The sequence below is a fragment of the Brachyistius frenatus genome, unplaced genomic scaffold (assembly GCF_029030835.1).
Source record: "Brachyistius frenatus isolate BFR_SWC_R1_liver_20210118 unplaced genomic scaffold, ASM2903083v1 Contig_12, whole genome shotgun sequence".
NCBI lineage: Eukaryota > Metazoa > Chordata > Actinopteri > Embiotocidae > Brachyistius > Brachyistius frenatus.
This window is the reverse complement of record NW_027210611.1, coordinates 2,236,365-2,255,248: the sequence shown is the minus strand read 5'-3', so window position 1 is coordinate 2,255,248 and position 18,884 is coordinate 2,236,365. Positions and strand designations below refer to the sequence as shown.

Genomic DNA, 18,884 nt, shown 5'->3' with positions numbered 1-18,884 from the left:
TTTTTTTTGTCTTAATAAAGTATGTCCAAACATGGCCGAGGAGACAAATGAGTCCTTATGACGAGCAGAAACGCACAACTGAAAAAAAACAAAAACTTTTGATGACCTTTTTTTTTTAATATTTCTGCTTTTACGTGACATTGTAGCTGCTGGTTCTTTCATGTTGGACTAATCTTTTTGAATGCTTCATTCTAAAGCTGGTGCTAGTCCATGGAAAAATTCTGTAAATTTTGTGACAAATAAACTTAAAGCATATCTCTAAAATCAACTTGGTATCACGCCAAAGCGTGTTCTACACCCGGCGGTCCACTACAACATACTGTGTCAGTGTCACGTTTTGCCTCTCCTAGCTGTGAAAAAGCACATGGTTAGGTTTATAAAAAAAAATAAAACCACGTGGTTAGGTTTATAAAAAAAATAAAAGCACATGGTAAGGTTAATAAAAAAAAAACCCACATGGTTAGGTTTCTAAAAAAAAAATAAAACCACGTGGTTAGGTTTCTAAAAAAATAAAAGCACATGGTAAGGTTTATAAAAAAATAAATAAAAGCACATGGTTAGGTTTATAAAAAAAATAAAACCACGTGGTTCGGCTTGTGCACCAAAACAACTTGGTTGTGGAAAGAATCCTTTAGACCTGAAGCCCTGTTGCTATGGTGAAAGTTCTAGGTTGGATCCATCCAACCAACCTCAACCTATCTCCCTACTTTACCACTTGCATACTTAATCAAATTATCTCTGTCACACGACCGTCCTCTTACAGCATAATTTAATTGTGATTTGCCCCAGTACAAATGTTTTTCTTAGGCCCTCTACCTATCTCTACCTGGATTTTTTTTTTTTTTTTGACAGTTAGCCGCCCATGGATGCCACAGATGCCACAGCTCACCGGGATTTTATCCCCGTCTGCCCGATGGTCAGAACACTGCAGAGAGCTGCCTGTTTGAGCCATGGTTTCATAGCTACAGTTAGCACTTACAGATGTTTACTCACCAGAAACATAACAACTTCAGAATCAACCTTCATTCCTTTACTCACCAAGAGCAGGTGTCTCTCCAGCGGTGCACAAGTAAATCTTGTTGTGCTCCTCTTTGCCAAAACTTTCAGCCATCTTTGGGTTTTTTGTTCCTGTTAAATAATAGCAGGAGGTTAGAAAACACTGCTTCTGGCTGGCTGGGCGCTACGGTGACTCACTGTACCATCTTGTGGTATAAAGTGGTATTATAAGAAAGAGCAGCCTTAGGCTAGCTGGTTAGCACACTCAGTTCAGTAGATATCTCTGCTGCACAGTACATAGACATCTCTGACAAAACATCAACACTACTGTTTCTACAGACACTGTCAATTGGTTTTGTCCATTTTTGAACATTTTAAACTAAACAACTTACGGTTGCCCCTTTAAGAAACTTCAACATTGGCCTCACTTTTCAGAACCGGTGACTTTAAGTGCAGTTGTATATAGAGTCAATGTTAAAATCAGTGGTTTACCCACAAACGGTGGAAAGTAAAGCCGACCACAACCGAGCCATGATATAAAAGGTCTCATTTATTAATTTATTACAGAGCATAAATGTTAATAAAACATCGGCAAAAAATAAAATCAACCTCCCTCTCTACGTCCTGTGTTATAAGGGTATATGCGACCAAGATCATTTTAAAGCACAAAAGCATCACTCTGACTTTCTTTGCATAGACTGCACCATCATTAGTTTCCAGCAGACACTCATATCAGCTTAACAAGGCCGCACAGTACGAAGCACTTAACTGACCCCATTTAATTTGCTATCCCCTAGAGTTTACTTACCCGTGGGCCTCTTCTGTTTGGACTCCTCTTTGTAAATGGAAGGTAAGAGCATGACTAATTGTTCTAATTGACCTGAACTCTTTTTGAATGTGATAGTTAAGTTAACACTATGCAGCATTCAGAAACAGTTTAATACAGAGTGAAAGTTTAAAGGGGAATCTCAAACCTTTGGAGGCCATAATGCTACATATTTATATTTTCCTCCCAGTGTTTTCTCACTTGTAAAGTTTGTCTTTATTATATTTACAAGCTTAAGTCGAAAACAAAAAGATAAAATATCCCCAAAAATACACCATAGCTGATTGTATTCCTCTAAATTGGTCCATAGAGTAAATGATGAAGAGAGCCACCGAATCATTTTGGGTGCACATCAAATTAACAAATGCCATAATCCCTCAAGTAATCACCATAATTCATAATTCTTCGAGTTCCTTTGAATGTCAGCGTTTATTTACATAATCAAATTTGGGGGGGATGCTATAAACATTATGGAAGGTGTTTTTTTAATCATTTTCAGAGTTTTTTTTTTTTTTTGCCAGATTACAGCATTGTTGAAGTGTCTTTCTTCATTTATACTCTAAAAACTACACTTTCATATATCCTTTCTGTCCAGTCATCCAGGAAATAGATAGCTATATTATTTCCTCTTGTAGGTATGCGTCATATAAAGACAAAAGAAAAAGGAGGTCCAATCGAAAGCGTCCATTTAAATGCTTCCAGGTAACAAATATGTAATTAAATTTAGTCAAAATTGAAATAGTTTTATATTAAAAGATTGATGTTGCCATTAAACTTTTAGTTGAACTCTAATCAGTTGAAAATTAATAAGAGTTTTCACCTCAAAGACAGAAAAAAAGAGACATAAAGTGTCATAATACCACATCAGTTCATTATATCCAGTGTCCAGACTTTTCCTTGCAGAAGTTCAAGTGATGTACCATCTGAAGTGGAGAAAGAAAAGGCTCAAATCTGTATCGCTGCCTTTTTTCTTTGTGACGTGTTGATTATAAGGATGTCTGAGGCTCAAGAAAAATACATAATCACTTAAAAACATTTGTGAATCAACACATTTTGCGTCCATCGAGTTTTTCTGTGAAGTTGTTGGAAATAGTGTTTCTTGTCTAGGTCCACAGAAGTCTGCAGAAAAATTAAGTGTCTCGCTCACAAAGAGGTCTTTTATTCCACCAGAGTGCACAGCTGTCCCCACGTAGTTCGAACTTCTTCCCGTCCTGCCGTCCACCATTTTAGGCCGTGATTAAGTGCAGCATCTTTTTTTAAAAGGGGTCCCAAGAGAGCAGCAGCTGTCAAGTGGCGTATTTCAGTTTAGGTGTCTGTGAATTACACGAGAGACTGGAAAGAGAAGGAATCCCAGTGGTTGTCGTGGTGCCTTGGCTCTCCACAAACATCGGGTCCAGACAAGCAACTTTGGCAGCAAAAAAAGCGTGAATACAGTGAAGCACGGCGAAGAGGTTTGAGAACTCCAGCTCCTAAAAAAACACAACAAAACCAATACCCAAGTAATTTGTTTTCTATAAACCTGTTGTCTTGAAAATCTTGTAGCATTAAACATCTCAGATTTAATTACCTTTGCTTCAATAGATTTGGAGTCTTGATTTTGGAATAAAAACTTGATCTTGCTTTTTCCATCATCAGATGATCCTTTTAGTTGGGAAAACTTGTATCTCCACAGCACTGCCTGAAATGAAAGATGACATCAGTGTAACTTAATACAAAAAAAAAAATACAACTATTTATCTTTATTTACTGCAATCGATTTTGTGAATTGTTCGTTGTGTCTACTGTTTCATTAATAATTAATGTAAGAAATCCACATGGATCCAGTGAGAAATGGGGCACGTCAGCGGATCAACCACGTACCGGTTGCTGTGAGATAAAAACGTGTTATTTTTGCCAGTGGGAAATTTAACCAGCGACAGCAATTTCACCTGAAAAAGCCAAGCTTCAGTGATTCAATTAGTGCTCAACTGAATAAACAAAACCCTCACTGAAGGTTGGCCACACTTTTCACGTGTATAAAAGTTATGTACATGCTGCTACACTGTTCCTGACACTGTCATCATTACTTTAACACCAACCTAATTAAATATAAAAGGAGAAATGATGTTTAACACACTGTGCACAAGATATTTTTTCACTTCAGTCTTTATAAACCATAGCAGACATTCATGAAACACAATCAGGGTGTAACAGGAGAAGTGTCCCCTCTTCTACTCTGCCTTTGAAATTCAATCCAGCTCTTGCTAACCTTGTTAGAAGTGAAGATATCAGCGTGTCCTTCATGTCACAAGCACTTCAATTTTATATCTGCATTGTTTCTTCCATGTACGGAAGGAACGGAATCATTTTCCTCATCAGGTAACAACAACTCTCAACTCAAAATCTACACAGCTCATGTTAACGTTGCAATGTTGGTATGTTCAATCTCCAAGTACACAGAGTACAGTTTAGAGATGTTTGTACTTTGAATATTTATTCTTTACTACAGAGGTAAAATCTTGTCCTCTATATTTTACTTCATGACATTTACACATTTATTTGGAAGCTGCAATCACCAGATCATTAGCAGATTCATTGGCAGCCTGTCGGCACACTGTGTGGCACATCAATGGCACCTCAAAGCCACTACAATTTTTATTAATTTTATGTAATTACGTCCGCCAATCTAAAGTCAGCCTGTAACCCAATTTTAGTCTTATAATAATAAAGATTTGTAAAGACTGCACGTTTGTTTGTTTTTTTCCTTTTTAGGCCTCTTTCAAAAAAGACAAAATCAAAACCGAATTACATACAATAAACAAAACAAAAAACTAAGCACAATGTAGATGTTCAACAACCATCCAAGAACATCACATTACAGCTTCTGACCTGTCCTGAAAACAAACCAGTAAATTTGGCCTCGCCCTCTTAGACAGCGAGTCTTCAAATGCTCACAGTGTGACGGAGACGTGACACTGAGGTGACACACTACCAGCTGGTGCCACGCGAAGAATCCCAGTCTCTCTTTTGTACAGATTAAACAGCACTGTGGACACTTTAGTTTTTATAGAGGTGGGCATGTAATACCAGAACGTGGGCCTTAAGGCAGCATGAGCAATAAATCAACCAGCAGAAAACACTAAAACACCCGAACAGATAATAGATTTTTTTTTTTTTTTTTTTTGGCCTGCGAAGACTATACGACTATGATGCATTTTCCGTTTCATTTGAAATCTGATTCAAATTTGATTTTGTTTAAGGACAAATAAACATCAAGCAAAAAAACTGAATGCTGGTCTTGAAATGGTTTATTTTTCTGGTGTCGGTGTCTAGTGTCTTCTCTTTTTTTTTTGGTCCCATGTTGCTTTTACATTTTGTTTAGATGCCTTTTATGTTTTATATAAAGCACTTTGAATTGCTATGTTGTTGAAATGTTCTACATAAATGAACTTGCCCTGCCTTTTACAAGAGTAAAGGATCTGAAAACTTCTCAAATCATTGCAATAAAGCAGTTTAAAGCATGATTTGTCATTCAATATACACAGAAAGAACTTTCCAACACAGAAGTTAGAAGCAATTCTAACATTTACAATATTTTTTTTCCATGTTTGCTTAACTTTATTTTGTTGGAACTTTTTCTTTTACTCAGATAGGTGCAGCAGACAGGAAAGGGAGCAGGAAAATTAAATGCAGTGAAGGTCAGGGACTCACTGCACAGTATTTGCACCCGTGGCATGCAGTATGCAGTTATGGACCCTCTCAAGTCGCCCTTTTCATGTTTGTTTCTTGGTTTTTGTATCTGACCATTTACGTTGTTAATTCAACGGCTCAGTGTAAAGTCGCAGGTGTCCTATCTGCCTGCAAGGAGATGAACCCTCCGAGTCTCTACTCACTCACTCACTCACTCACTCACTCACTCACTCACTCACTCACTCACTCACTCACTCACTCACTCACTCACTCACTCAGGACCTCAAACTATATTTAAATATTTTGCTTTATGTATTTCTTATCGGAATTCATTGAACAGATTATGCCCACATAGTAAGGGCTTTCAACATTTATCCATTTATCCACACATTTATAGTGTAAAGTGTCCCAGATGAGCTGTCTTTGGACTGTCGGAGGAAACTATAAACGTGAGAACATGTAAATTCAACACAGGGAGCTGACAGCCAGCTGGCTGTGCTGTAATTCATGTTTTTTAATGTTATAAATAATTCAGCCCTATGTCTTGTTGGTTTAATCTTTTTTCTGTATGTTCCAATTAGGATTTTTTTTTTTTTTTAATACAGAAACGTTGCTTCTGATAACAACTAGAGATGTGGTGAAACATCTCACTGGGTCCTGAGCCAGCAGATTTTTAGCTCTACTTGTCTACTTGTTATATTTGTGTTGTTTCTGACTGAAAGTCTTGCTAACATGGTTGCTGAAATTAGCCAATAGCAGCTTTTAATTATGGAGTAATCCCACCCCATGTATTGTCTGCAATTGCAGTTTACATATGGATTGTGTTTTGTGCATTTCTCTCAGTAAACAATGCTCTGGCAACATTTTTCATCATCCTTGGGGGACATTGTTGCTTCACATTGTAGGAATTAGGGCCAAAATCTTAGAGAACAATATGGCAGCGCTTGTGTCCTGCTCATCCACATAATGTGCACCAGTGGAGTAGTCTGCGTGGCTCTCAGATTTGGGGAAAGGCCAAAATGAACTGCAGGCAGGAGTGAGAGGTTTGAGCTGGGGGGAACCAGCCATCAAAACAAATGTGCTCATACTCCCAAAATGCACACAGTGCAGAATAAGTTAGCAGCACAGAAAAAAGAAAAGGGGAAGCTGAAGCGTCGTGATTCGTTTCATCACACTGTGTACAACACTGTTGTCTGAAATCTCCTACTGAAATCATCTCTTTTTAATATTTTTGGTGATGACTGTCCTCCACTCACCTTTGAAGCGGCATCAAAGCACACAAAGCCCATGCTGAAGTCAATTGTAAGTCCCATAAGGTGGCTCTCCATGATACAGGCATACGTTTTACACTACAGAACAAGAGAACAGGATGTTACCCACAAGAGCTGCACAAGGACACAAAAGCCTCTTTTGATCTGCTGGAAACATCATATGAGCATTATCAATCTTTGTACTAAAACAACTGAGCTGGAACCGTGTGCTTGATTAAAACCATCACCATTCCCTGCACGTTCCCTATTGCTTAGGTGCAGACCTGTATCCGCTCCACCTCCAGGAAAGTGGCCATCTGAAAAGCCTTTTCCCAGACCAGCAGCTCGCACTCCAGCTCTACGCTGAAGAACATGTCCTCCCCGCTCTCCGTCTGGACACTGAAGCACTGCTTCCTCTTGTCCAGAAGGTCATTGTCCTAAGAAAAAACACAGAGCGGCTACCATGTGGATCAGAGGCAGATGGGCAGACGGACGTGCAGATAAAAAAAAAAGCAACAGCGATGCAGTTTCCTGAAGCCAATTACAAATAAACAGACAACTACTTTAATTTAATTTATCTTTTCATACCTTTATGTAACCTGAGTGGCAGCCAAAGGTCAGCCTGTGTCTGATTGAATATGTGGATCTATGTGAATTAAGTTTACCGTAATAAGTTTCTAGATAATGACTTGCATATAAATTGTCACTATCAAATTCCAGGTGACCTCGAACCTGCAGAGAATGAGAAATGAAATGTGAACCTTGAGTGTCTCTATGGGATTGGAGATGAACACATGGAAATAAATCAGTGAGTCAGACAAGTGCATTTCTCAGATTTTATTTGCTACTTTATATTCTCTCAGTGTATCCAGTGAGAGACACGCTGCTCTAAATGTTCAGGCAATGAAATATATAAAAGAGACTGTCTTACCTTTAAAATCTTGCACATTATCTCATACACAGTAAAGCTTTTCTCTGCTCTCGTCCAGTCCCATGTTGTCACCTGAAAAAAACACAAACACATTTATGTTTGATTTGACAAATGTCTGTTAAACAGGGAGAAAGCATAAAAACTGTCCCTAAAAGTAAAACTCATACATGTTTTTTTTTTTACAGGTAGCTCATTTAGAATTACTTTCAAATGAAATTATTAACCATGCCCTTTTATACATTTTTACATTACTTCTCAAGCTTTCCATTTTACAGTGCTCAAGGTAACACATATTTACTACCTTTGCAGTTGTTTTTGAAACCATGGTGCTTTGATTTTACACGAGGTAAACAAAGTAAACAAATAGAAGAGGGTTAAAAATCTTTTATTTATGAAGTAGCTGGAACATTGAAAAAGTCTCAGTTTCGAGATTTTGAAAATGATGTTCTATCTTTTTCAAACATTCTTGTTGTTTATCTTTTAGATAAACTGGTGGTTACCTCTGTGGCGTGAACGTATGCTAATTAATGACAGTATTGAGTAACTACCTTGCAGTTGTCAAGTTTCAGTTTACATCCATATCTGTCCAGACTCATATGTAGTGAAGTCTTTGAGGAAATTTGGATCAAATATGGTTGTTGCTGCAAAGAAGCTAAACAATTTTTAAACCTTAATGCCTCACACACAGGAAGGAAGAGCTATACAGTCAGCACAGTATCAAAGTGAACAGATTTATATTCAAATGTTTGTTTTCAAAAACGATCCTTCCCTTTTAAAAGGAGAAACGGATTGGAGGATCAGAGAGAATTGATGTCTTGCGAGCAAAACTCTATCCAATGCTGATGTTCCTGGAGTGTAAAACAGCATCTATCATTACTGTAAGATATAAACAAGACACGATGTTCCAGTCCTGAACCAAGTGACCGGGAAAGGGCATTTCAGCTGTTGCCATCTTTCTATTTTGGAGCCACAAATGATCATATTTGATTGAGCATGGGAGGAGTGAGTGATGAAACGGACTCGTTCCGATTGGAAACCAGAGGACCCTACGTCCCGCCCACTGATAGTGGAAACCTAATTGCACCACAGGCTTGTCAATCAAACAGACATGCCCCCAAATTTACCACATTTTGAGCCCTAATATCTAATTAATGATGGGATTATTTTTAGGACCAATGAAATGGAGTGACCTTTGCTAACAACACCAAAATGAAAAATGGAAAACATTTATTGACATTGTATTTCATGAGAGAAGTCTAATGGGAGTCTATGGAACAGTAGCCTTTTTGGCGCTAACCCCTAGCGGCCCTTTGCGGTATTGCAGCTGCACTTCCACATTGGCTTCATTTTTTAGATCCAAGAGCTACGTCCACTTTTATATATAGTCTATGTCTTGAACAGGTACCTTTGTAACATACTGTTTAACTCCATAATGGCATAGTTGGCTAACAACATGCCCCTTTGGGAGAAATGCTCGGTTATCGCTGCAGGTAGTAAGCTGGTTAGCTTGGCGTGCTAACATTTACAGCTTAAAATGCAGCAGATAAACTCACTTGTTATCAATTTGTTTTGCTTTGTTTTTTGGGGGGTTTTGAAAAAGTTATATATATTACAAAAAAAACCACCACCCTCCATACACTGTCAAGCACACTGTTACGGGTGTGGAAACTGTCATCTTGCCATGTGAAGGGAAATCTTCGTCACAGGTAATTAACTCGTCTTGAATAATAAAGAAGTTGGTCTTGACTTGTGAACACACAGGCTGCCATATTCCACCATCCACTCACATTTGTGATTTCCATTTATATCAGCACATTCACGTTGTGCAGACAATTTCAGCTATCTATCAATCTTTTCCCATCTCCAGTACCATCGACAAGCTTATCCCTCTTGTCATAATCACCTAAGTGTCTGGCAGAATGTAAACAGATTTAATGATCACCATCAATCAAGTGGAAGATCAATGCAGCACGAAAGATTATGAGTGAGCTGCTTCCTTTTTTTCCCTTTTTTTTTTTTTTTCCCAAACGTGAGATCATTTTCTCCCTCCACAATACATTAGCATCAAATGAAAAATCCCCCTGTGGAGCTGAACAACATCAATTCAAAGACACGTGTTTGATGTATAAAACAGGAAGATGGTGTAAGACAAATGCAGACGAGGTGAAAACTTACTGGAGGTGCTGAGAACTTGAAGAGGGACGAACCCCTCAAAGCGAGGAACTTTGGTGAATACATTCGGTCCTGAACGGAGTCGTGCTCCTTCTCGTCGATCCAGCCCATGTAGATTATCTACCAAATGGTAAAGAAGACAGAGACGCGCATATCATATCTTGTATTTGTTTTTGTGTGTAAAATTAACTAGAATGATGAATGAACCGATGTCTAGCAGCAATTGGAGCCTTCAACTTGTCCAGTCGTCATAAAAGTAGCCCTTTGTTTTCATAAAAGCTTGACAGATGTTACAGGTTTTTACAAAGCTTGAATTACATTGGCATGTACAAATAAAGATTTGAACTGAACTGAAATGCCCAGTTTTCTGCCTAGCCTGTAGAGGCCATTACAAGGGCCATGTAAATATTATTGGTATTAACTGAGAGAGAAGGAGCCAATCCATTAAAATGAAGCTTTTTATCTGCAAAAGGCTGACATTGTGCAATAAGTCTGATCACTAGCTGCTATCTGTTCAGAAACATAGTGACACAGCAATCTATAAATGTATATTTCATCATACCCCCAAGGAAAAGGTTTAAAAATTTGTATTCACCAAAAAATAAAGAGGGTACACAAACAGGGAGATGAAGAGAAAGAAAGCAAAAGCTTCCACTGGTATATGCTCTGAGACATAATTTCAGACATCAAGTGTATCACACCATCATTAACGCCATGGTTTGATTTCAACCCAACTAAAACATTAGTTTTCTTTTCCGTTTGGAGTTTTTTGACGGATTTACAAAGCAGGCGAGTGAAAGATTCGGGACAGACGCGTTTCACGCTGTTTAATTTCTTAACTGAATTGTCAAGTGAATTCTCATGTTTTTGTGGGGCAGCAAGCAGAGTAAATAAGTAACAAAGAAGATCCTCACTAAGGCGTTTACTCGCCATGTTTAGACTGAAAGATGATGCTGCGAGTTAACTGACTGAAGGCACTTAAGTTGTTTTCTGATCATCTCTCAGTGGACGTACTTTAATGATGCAAACCCTCATCTTGTGTTGCAATAGCTGGCAAGACAGTTCTGTGTCCTTTTTCTGACTGACTGACCTGGTTAGATTTACTTCTGATTTTAAAGATGAGGATAAAACACACAAATTAAAGTCAACCAAGGCAGAGCGACGATCTAAAGAAGAGACCGGAGGAGGAAAACATCTTACCTGCTGGTTAACTGGAAAATTTCGGTTTATCTTCTTCACCTGTTAAATTTAACGAGAACATCAATAACTCGTTAGAATAACTCCTGCTAACAATCACACACCAGTTACCAAAGTAAAGACATTTGCAGGGTCCCAAAGGGCCTCGCAATACTTCGAAGAACTAATAAACATGAATTACAGTATCCATGCTAACGTAGCACTGAAGGAACACTGTTAGACCTACTTCATTTATTCAATGCATGCAAATTTCACAATGAGATAGATAGAGTCATTCCCGCAAGGACCCGAGGCTCTTCTTAAAAAAAAATCCATTAAAAAAAATCCATTCTCTCTGTGGTAATAAAAGCGGTGAAACTACTGAGAGAGTAGTCAAGCTTTAAATTAAAACATTCTGCTCAGATCACAGGTATCACTCGTCCCTAATCCACACTATACTATCAATATAACTCTTTCTTAGGAGCTGAGCACCAAATTAAGTCGTGCAGACCCGATTCCGTCCTCCAATAGAGGCGAGAACAAGTCACAGCAGCTTATTGCGAAATGCTACTGAAGTCTGAGTCCAGAGAGAAAACGGAATGTTTTTTTATATTCAGAGAATGAACAGAGAAGGAAACGGCCAGATAACTGTCAGGATGTGAGCTCGGTTTGAATATGTGGGAGCAGCAGCGGTGGGTTTGCTCAGATTCAGCTAATACTCTGCAGGTCTACCCAGTTCTAACACAAATTAGGTTCAGCTCAGGTGTCCACTCCTTTCACTGTATCTAAAAATACAAACAGGAGAACTTCGACGGGAGTTTGTAGGCTTCCCAGGGCTGGAAAGCACTGCATTAACTCTACAAATACTGTATTTAAGTAGTTTTACGTGATGACAGTGTTGGAGGAAATGCTCAGATTCTTTATTTAAGTAAAGTGCTAATACTAGTTTCAAAAATAATCCATTACTGGCACAACTTCTATATTTAAAATCCTACTTAAGTAAAAGCACACCAGGTACATCTGAGGTGTCAAGAGATGATAAATAGGGTGGAAAAAAAGAAGAAAAAAAACTCCCATGCAAATTTCTATTCTTTTTTTTTTTTTTTTTACTTTTCTCTAATCTTTGATGCTGTTCTTCCTGTTCAGAAGAAAGATAAATTACTGACATCATCAAAATTCATGACGACTTACAGTTGAGTTTTGTGACAGAGACGCCCCGTCAACTTTTAAGATTAGACAAAAAACCTTTTGGCTGGCTTAGGTGATCCTAAACCAATCACGTAGTTATGCTGCGGGGAAATCTCCCATAATGCACTGATCACCTCTCCATGCATTTATATGTCCCATTGCATCTCATTAACTTTATGCCTTCTCTTCTCCCCCATAGCTTTGTGCTTTTTTCTGCAAGAATCTCTGGCTCTGGAGCTGCATGTTTCTGATCTGCCATTAATATTGTTTGTTGTCTCTCTTTGCTGTTCTTTTCTCTCTCAGCGCTCCCCTCACCCCTACAAGTCAAGGCAGATGGCTGCCCACATATGACTCTGCTTCTGCCTGAGGTTTTGGACATTTTTCCTCCCAATTGTCGCTCATGTGGGAACTGCTGAATTGGTGGCCTCCTCTCTATGTAATGTTGTTCCATTGAAAGGACCTAACCATGTTAAGTGTCCTGAGATGACTTGTGTTGTGATTTGGCACCGATAAATAAACTAAAATTGAACTATAGTGCACCAAACATGAACAAACTGCATAATCAAAGGCGAACAGGGATCACAAGCAAAACCTCGCTGACAGAGGTAAACAGACACTTAACAGTGGAGCTGCTAAATGCCACTGAAGTACAGCTTTGAAAATTGCCACAGAATTGAATCAGCAGCTCTGAGCCCAGGTCTCAGCAGAAACTGTTCAGTCTGAGCTTTGCTGCTAAAAGCTGGAAACTTAAAGCAGAGCTGTGATAAACAAAACACTTGAATCCAAGGTCAAGGCACAAAGACACACCACCTGGTGTAGGGAGAATTACGCCTTTAGAAAAGGCAAAAGAGTAATGAGTCATTAGCAATGAGTCATAATTTAACCTAATTCCCACACTGATTTGATTCACAATCACATTTGGGAGGAAGACGGCAGGAAGACTTCAGCCTACAATATCTGCCATACAGCTGACTAGTGGGAGTCGTTAAGGGCGATAGAGCAACTTCCTTTCATAATGTCTCCATACTCGTCCCAGTGATGTCTTCAAATGCACCGCTAAACAAATTCAAGAGTGCTTTCATGAACACCGGGATGGCCTCGCTAGTCAGCCGACCTGAACATCACTAAGCCTTTATGGGAATTTGTGGAGCGCAGAGAGCCGAGTGGATTTCCTCCTCCATTATCGCAAAGAGAAATTGAGGCATTTTTTCATGACGAATGGTTCAATATTTGAATCAAAACAGATCAATTCAACTGTAAGACAGCAAACGAAAAAGGACTGATGCCTCTCTGCAAGTAAAGGATGACCGTACTCGTCATTAGGGCCGAAAATCTTGATATGTATTTAAGTGTTTCTGCTATCTTGTCCAATTTTTATCGTTCTCAAGGTCCATTATTTTTTATTTTCTAAAAACGTTTAGGAATGTAGATGATTTCATGATACGAGCCCCCAAAAATATTGTTTTTACAGTTCAGTGGTTTTTAAGGTCTTTGTGGGACTCTGGATGATCTGCAGCATAATCAATCAATCAGTCATTCAATAATCCAGGTTATTAGTCCCTTAAGAGTAATTGGTTTTGCAGCAGTGAAATTAAAGCAAGATGAAATAACAAACTGTATAAATAAACCATATAAAGGACCTGACGGCTTGCTCTTACATTTTAGTTATATATCCATGGTCCCCTCAAGATGAATTGTTAATTAATTGCTTTGCAGTTAGCTCCATCCTCCAAACAAAATTTTAATTTGTCCAATATATATGACAAAAAACCTGTCAAGTTAACAACACTCCCACATGCCTCAGCTGGACTTTGTTTTGATGCTAATTAGAGAACGTTAGCAGGCTAACATGCTGGAGTTAGTTGGTGAACATTATAAACATTTTACCTGCTAAACATCAGCATGTGCGCATTGTCAGTGTGAACACGTTAGCTCGGTGACGTTAGCATTCAACTCAAAGAGTCACTGTGCAGCTTCACTGAGCTGCTAGTATGACTCTTAGTGTTGAGTCCTCCTTTCATGTTTCTATTGATTTTGCATTACTTGAAAAAATATTCACACGCAAGAGGAGCACTAAAGGAAAAGTGTTCTTAAGCTGTGGGAGACATAAAATGAGACACATCAAATGAGAAGGAAGCTTGACAACATAAAACCTAGTAAAATAAAACTACACCAATAATTCATTTAGTTGTCCAAAAATCACAAGATGTCTTTTCTAGCAGCAGAAATCTGTACATCTTACGTCTATCTCGCTACTATCTCACTCACACATCTCGGTAAATGCCAGAGTGAGAATGCATTCATTCATCTATTGTTGTCGCCATTCTGGCAGTGAGATGAGTTAAATACGTCCCTCACTTCGTCCACTCCAATTAACCAGGGCTCCATTATTCCTTCGACACTCTCACAAACACAGCCATTGCTCATACACACACACACACACACACACACACACACACACACACACGCGCGCGCGCACACACACACACACACACACACACGTAGGCAAGAGACACATAATAATTACAAATCCCTGCTTCTCACTGTGGCGTGCCATATTCAGACTCAGACTGCTTAAATCACTATAGACAGCGACTTCACAATTCCTATAAATATTTGAAGTTTAGTGCACACACTGAAGGAAACAAACCTAAATATACTGTTAAATGTGTCAAAATGAGGTTCCCTTAGATTTTGGAGGTGATTTGACCAATGATGCCGCTTGTTAGCAGGATTTGTAGTTGACTCCCCTGATGAGCATTATCACTCATCTGGAAATACAGAAACAAGCTTTGTTTATTCCAAATCAACTGTGGTCAAGCTGAAAGAAATATGTTCACAATAAAAGAGGGAATACAGCATCGGTATTTCTTCTGCTCTCGCTGCCTCGTGGTGTCATTACAATATAATATTGTATGATGAAATATAGATAAAACAAGTGCAAAGGGTTAGCTTGGAGGAGTAAGTACAGTACCATGTGATTGCTACTTTTGTGACCTCAGGCTCTTAGCAATAAGAGCGTGCTTTATTCAGAGTGAAGACACATCATTATGTTTCTACAGTACTTAATGGCATGACATTTGCAAAGGGACTGTTAGACAATCCACAAACTGCAAGTGTGTTGCATTATCACCCAACCCAATATCATACTGGTTTACCTGGGGGACGGTGAGAGCAAACAACTATCATTATTTCTTACTCACATTGTGCTTGGTGAGACCGGAAATGTTGCTCGCTATCGCCTGAAGCCAGTCCAAGCAGTCCTCAACTGTGGGAAACTGTACGACTCCACTGCAGACTCCGTCCACAGCTATGACCTGGAAAGCATTTTTCCTAAGAGAATCAAGAAAAAGTAAAAGATCAGCGGAGGATTTTGTATTTTTATGAACTTACCATAACTTTTTTGATTGATTATCAGCTGTTCAGGAAGACATTAGTTTCCATATATTTTTAGAAGGGGTTTAGAAGCAATTTACAAAGGCCTTGCTTGCAATTTTTGATTTCTTCAGCTCTATTTATATTTCTAGGTGGTCAGAGTTACATCATAAGATATTATTCCGTTTCATTTCATGCCAGCATGTAAAACTCTGGACAGACTCATAAAAAAATTATTCTTCTGGGATTCTAATGACACAAACAAGGATGTTGTGGACCTGTTTTCTTGCATTTAAAAAGTTGCTTTTTAGCAAACAAATCTAAAAGAAAATAAAGAAATTGTTTGAAATTTAAAACAATTTCTTTAAAAAATTCTGTCTGTCTGTCTGTATTTTACAGAGGTGGAGCCAGGAGAGAGTTAGCTGAACAAGATAAAAAAAAAAAATATGCCAACCACCAAAGCTAAAGCAAATTGAAGCTAAAGCTAATCAACAATTTATATTTGGTTAGCCTAAACACATGTATAAACAAACATATATAAACCAAATTTGATGTTTCTATTTTTTTTTTCTTGACAGTTCATCCTACTTCTTTTGGAACAGACTGTTCTGGAAATGTCATAACTAAAGAAATCCCAATACAACAGACTAAATGTTAACTTTTGCCTCATGCTGGTTCAAAGTCTAAACAACAAATTTAATCTTCATTTTGTTTTATTATAAACTGAAAGATATGCTTGTAATATGGCAAATAAATTAAAAATTTGTGGTATCCTTACGCAGTTTTCAGCTAATGAGCTAAAACAAGCCAAACCACAAACGCAGTCCATTAAAGTCCAATCCACAAGATTACTGTTTCTATCATTGACCATGCAGCAAAAAGGAAAATGCATGTATTGACAGTTTAATGGATTATTTGGCAGAACTAATGCAAGTAATCTTTATCTGGACCAAGGGGGTGAAAATGATTCATTGTTGCACTTTAGTTTTGGTTCCGGTTCCTGTTTACACAGATTTTTAATAAAGGAACCAAAAGGAGTAAATATGAAGTCACACAGACTGATAGATAACTCACTGACTGTTCTTTTTTTAATGATGTCACTCTGTACTGTCAAGACATACGTGGAAAAATACAATTGAGGTGACTGAAAGCAGGTCACTCTACACTTTGATGCTTCTTATGTTCTCAGCACAAAGAGTACATCGACTGTCTCCTCAGAGGTACAGGTAAAAAACAAAGCGTCTATTATTCTGGGATGATTATTGTGCTGTCTTTTTAATTGACTTAATGAACTGACAAAGTACACAGAAGAAACAACACAACAGAACTCAGTTTCATTGTCTGATTTACACGTCGCGTATAAAGACTGATTACAACCTCAACTCCTCAACTGTTCATAAACATCAGATTAGTAGTGCATTAGTAGTTCAACTTTTTATTCATGCTCAAACACAGATCTATTATTAGACTGCAATTACCCCGTCGTAGTTGATTTGCTTCTGACCAACCAGTTAAGTTACAGTTTACATCCATGTCTGTCCAGAGTTATAGAATATATGCAGTGAAGACTTTGAAGGATTTTGGCAAATAAAGCTGATTCTGATTGAACACAAAATTGCAGCTCTGACAGCAGACAAGGCTTCAAATATGGATGTTTCTGCAAACAAGCTATGAATTCTAAAACTTCACACACATCTTGAGTCCGACAGCACAGAAGTTTCAAGGTGAACACCTAAAATCAGCATCGGCAATTCAGTGTCTGAATAAATATGAAATATGGTCAATCTCCCCCCTTCTGATCCTGAGTCATGGTGTTGAATAATGGCCAGAAAAGGTTTTTTTTTTTTAAGAATATTCTAACATCAGGGTGAAGTTGACCTTTGACCTTTTGGAAAATCCTATCACTTCTTCATTTGATCTTATTAGAAGTTAGGGGGAATCTTTTTTAATAATTATTATGACTTATGGACATAAATATGTGAGGTTACAGTGACCTTCGACCACCAAACTCTAATCAGTTCGTCCTCGAGTCTGAGTGAACATTTGTGCCTAATTTGAAAAAATACCCTCAAGGCATTGCTGAAATATCACAGTCATGAGAATGGGTTTTACGTTCGTTCGTAGAGACGGACAAACAATGTGAAAACCCTTCAGCCACAGCTGTTACCAGTGTGGAGGCATACAAATACAGTGGTTGGTCCGCTTTGTGTGTGGAATCGGCTTGAAGGCAGACCAGTTTGTAAAAAAGGTCTCAGCCCAGTTGTTTAGTCCGCATCAAGGTTCTGCTGACAGCGTTCTTACTCGCCCAAACAAACCAGGAAAACAAGCTCATAAGCCAAGTAGGTGAGGAGTGAAAGCCTCCTGCATTTAATGGAATATTCTACACAGTTGAAAAAAGCACTGTACTGTATGGCCTATTTATAGTTCGAGCAAGACAGTGTGCTACATTTGAAAATTCCCAAGCATTAAAAAAAAAAGTAGGAGATCTCAGCACCACCATCCTGTGGCGCCTTCAGGGGAGAAAGAAGCTCTGCAAGTGACACCGATGACACTTCAAGATGAAGTCCCACAGCTCACCTGCAGACGTCAGAGCCGGGGATGTACTGCGACAGGCGTGAGTGTAGCAGAGGAATAAGGCGCAGGTCCACCCATCTCTTCTCCCAGCGAAGCCCTGAGGACGTGGGCCAGGACGAGCAGGACAGCGTGTCCTGTTGAGGTGTGAAACACAATTTAGAAGAGCTGTTCATTTTCCACCTCGCACATTTCAAACAGTTCACATGTCAGGAGCCTGAGTCCTGTTGCCGCTGCAGGTGCTGTTGTGTCAGATGCACGGGCAGGCCGAGCGAGCACAAGCAGTAGATTAAAGCGGATTCAACCTCCTCAAAAGATAAAGATAGAGCATCCCGGTTATCAGCGAGCAGTGACAGTTGCATGGAAACAACTTTCTGGCACTGGGAGCGCTGCTGCATGGTTACAGAAGGATAGTTATAGAATCTGTCAGTCAAGAAAGGCGCTAATGAAAAAGTACCGTGTTGTTAGGATGGTAGTTCAAGTGCAGGCCGCTATCACACAGGGGAGAGGAGGTCCCACTACTCTGGTCGCTGGGGATGCCTGAAAGCACAGCGGGGGCACACACACAAAAAAAGCCAATAAACCCTCCAAACTTAGAGCAACACCTCCGTCTATTTTAAGGTTTCCAACTGCAGTGAATCATAGCCGTCAACAAAAAGTGTGTTATTTTGTTCAGCTACACTGTCGGCGCCTGCTTTGTGCCAATTTATATTCAGTTGACTGGCTGGAC

At 38.9% G+C, this 18,884-nt stretch overlaps 1 protein-coding gene across 3 annotated transcripts in view; it reads right to left on the bottom strand.

The window, feature by feature from the left end:
• Positions 1–1,526: 1,526 nt before the first annotated feature.
• The window catches only part of sntg1 (syntrophin, gamma 1), a 34,434-nt gene continuing 17,076 nt past the window's right edge, over positions 1,527–18,884 (bottom strand). For all 3 annotated transcript variants that reach the window (XM_069692163.1, XM_069692162.1, XM_069692164.1), the window contains 10 exons: positions 18,612–18,694; positions 18,161–18,291; positions 15,412–15,541; positions 11,045–11,083; positions 9,848–9,964; positions 7,673–7,744; positions 7,026–7,178; positions 6,748–6,840; positions 3,390–3,500; positions 1,527–3,291 (listed from right to left, as the gene is read on the bottom strand). In XM_069692163.1, the coding sequence (XP_069548264.1) occupies positions 3,109–3,291; positions 3,390–3,500; positions 6,748–6,840; positions 7,026–7,178; positions 7,673–7,744; positions 9,848–9,964; positions 11,045–11,083; positions 15,412–15,541; positions 18,161–18,291; positions 18,612–18,694 (1,112 nt within the window). In that variant the 3' untranslated portion in view covers positions 1,527–3,108. The remainder of the gene's footprint in view (positions 3,292–3,389; positions 3,501–6,747; positions 6,841–7,025; positions 7,179–7,672; positions 7,745–9,847; positions 9,965–11,044; positions 11,084–15,411; positions 15,542–18,160; positions 18,292–18,611; positions 18,695–18,884) is intronic.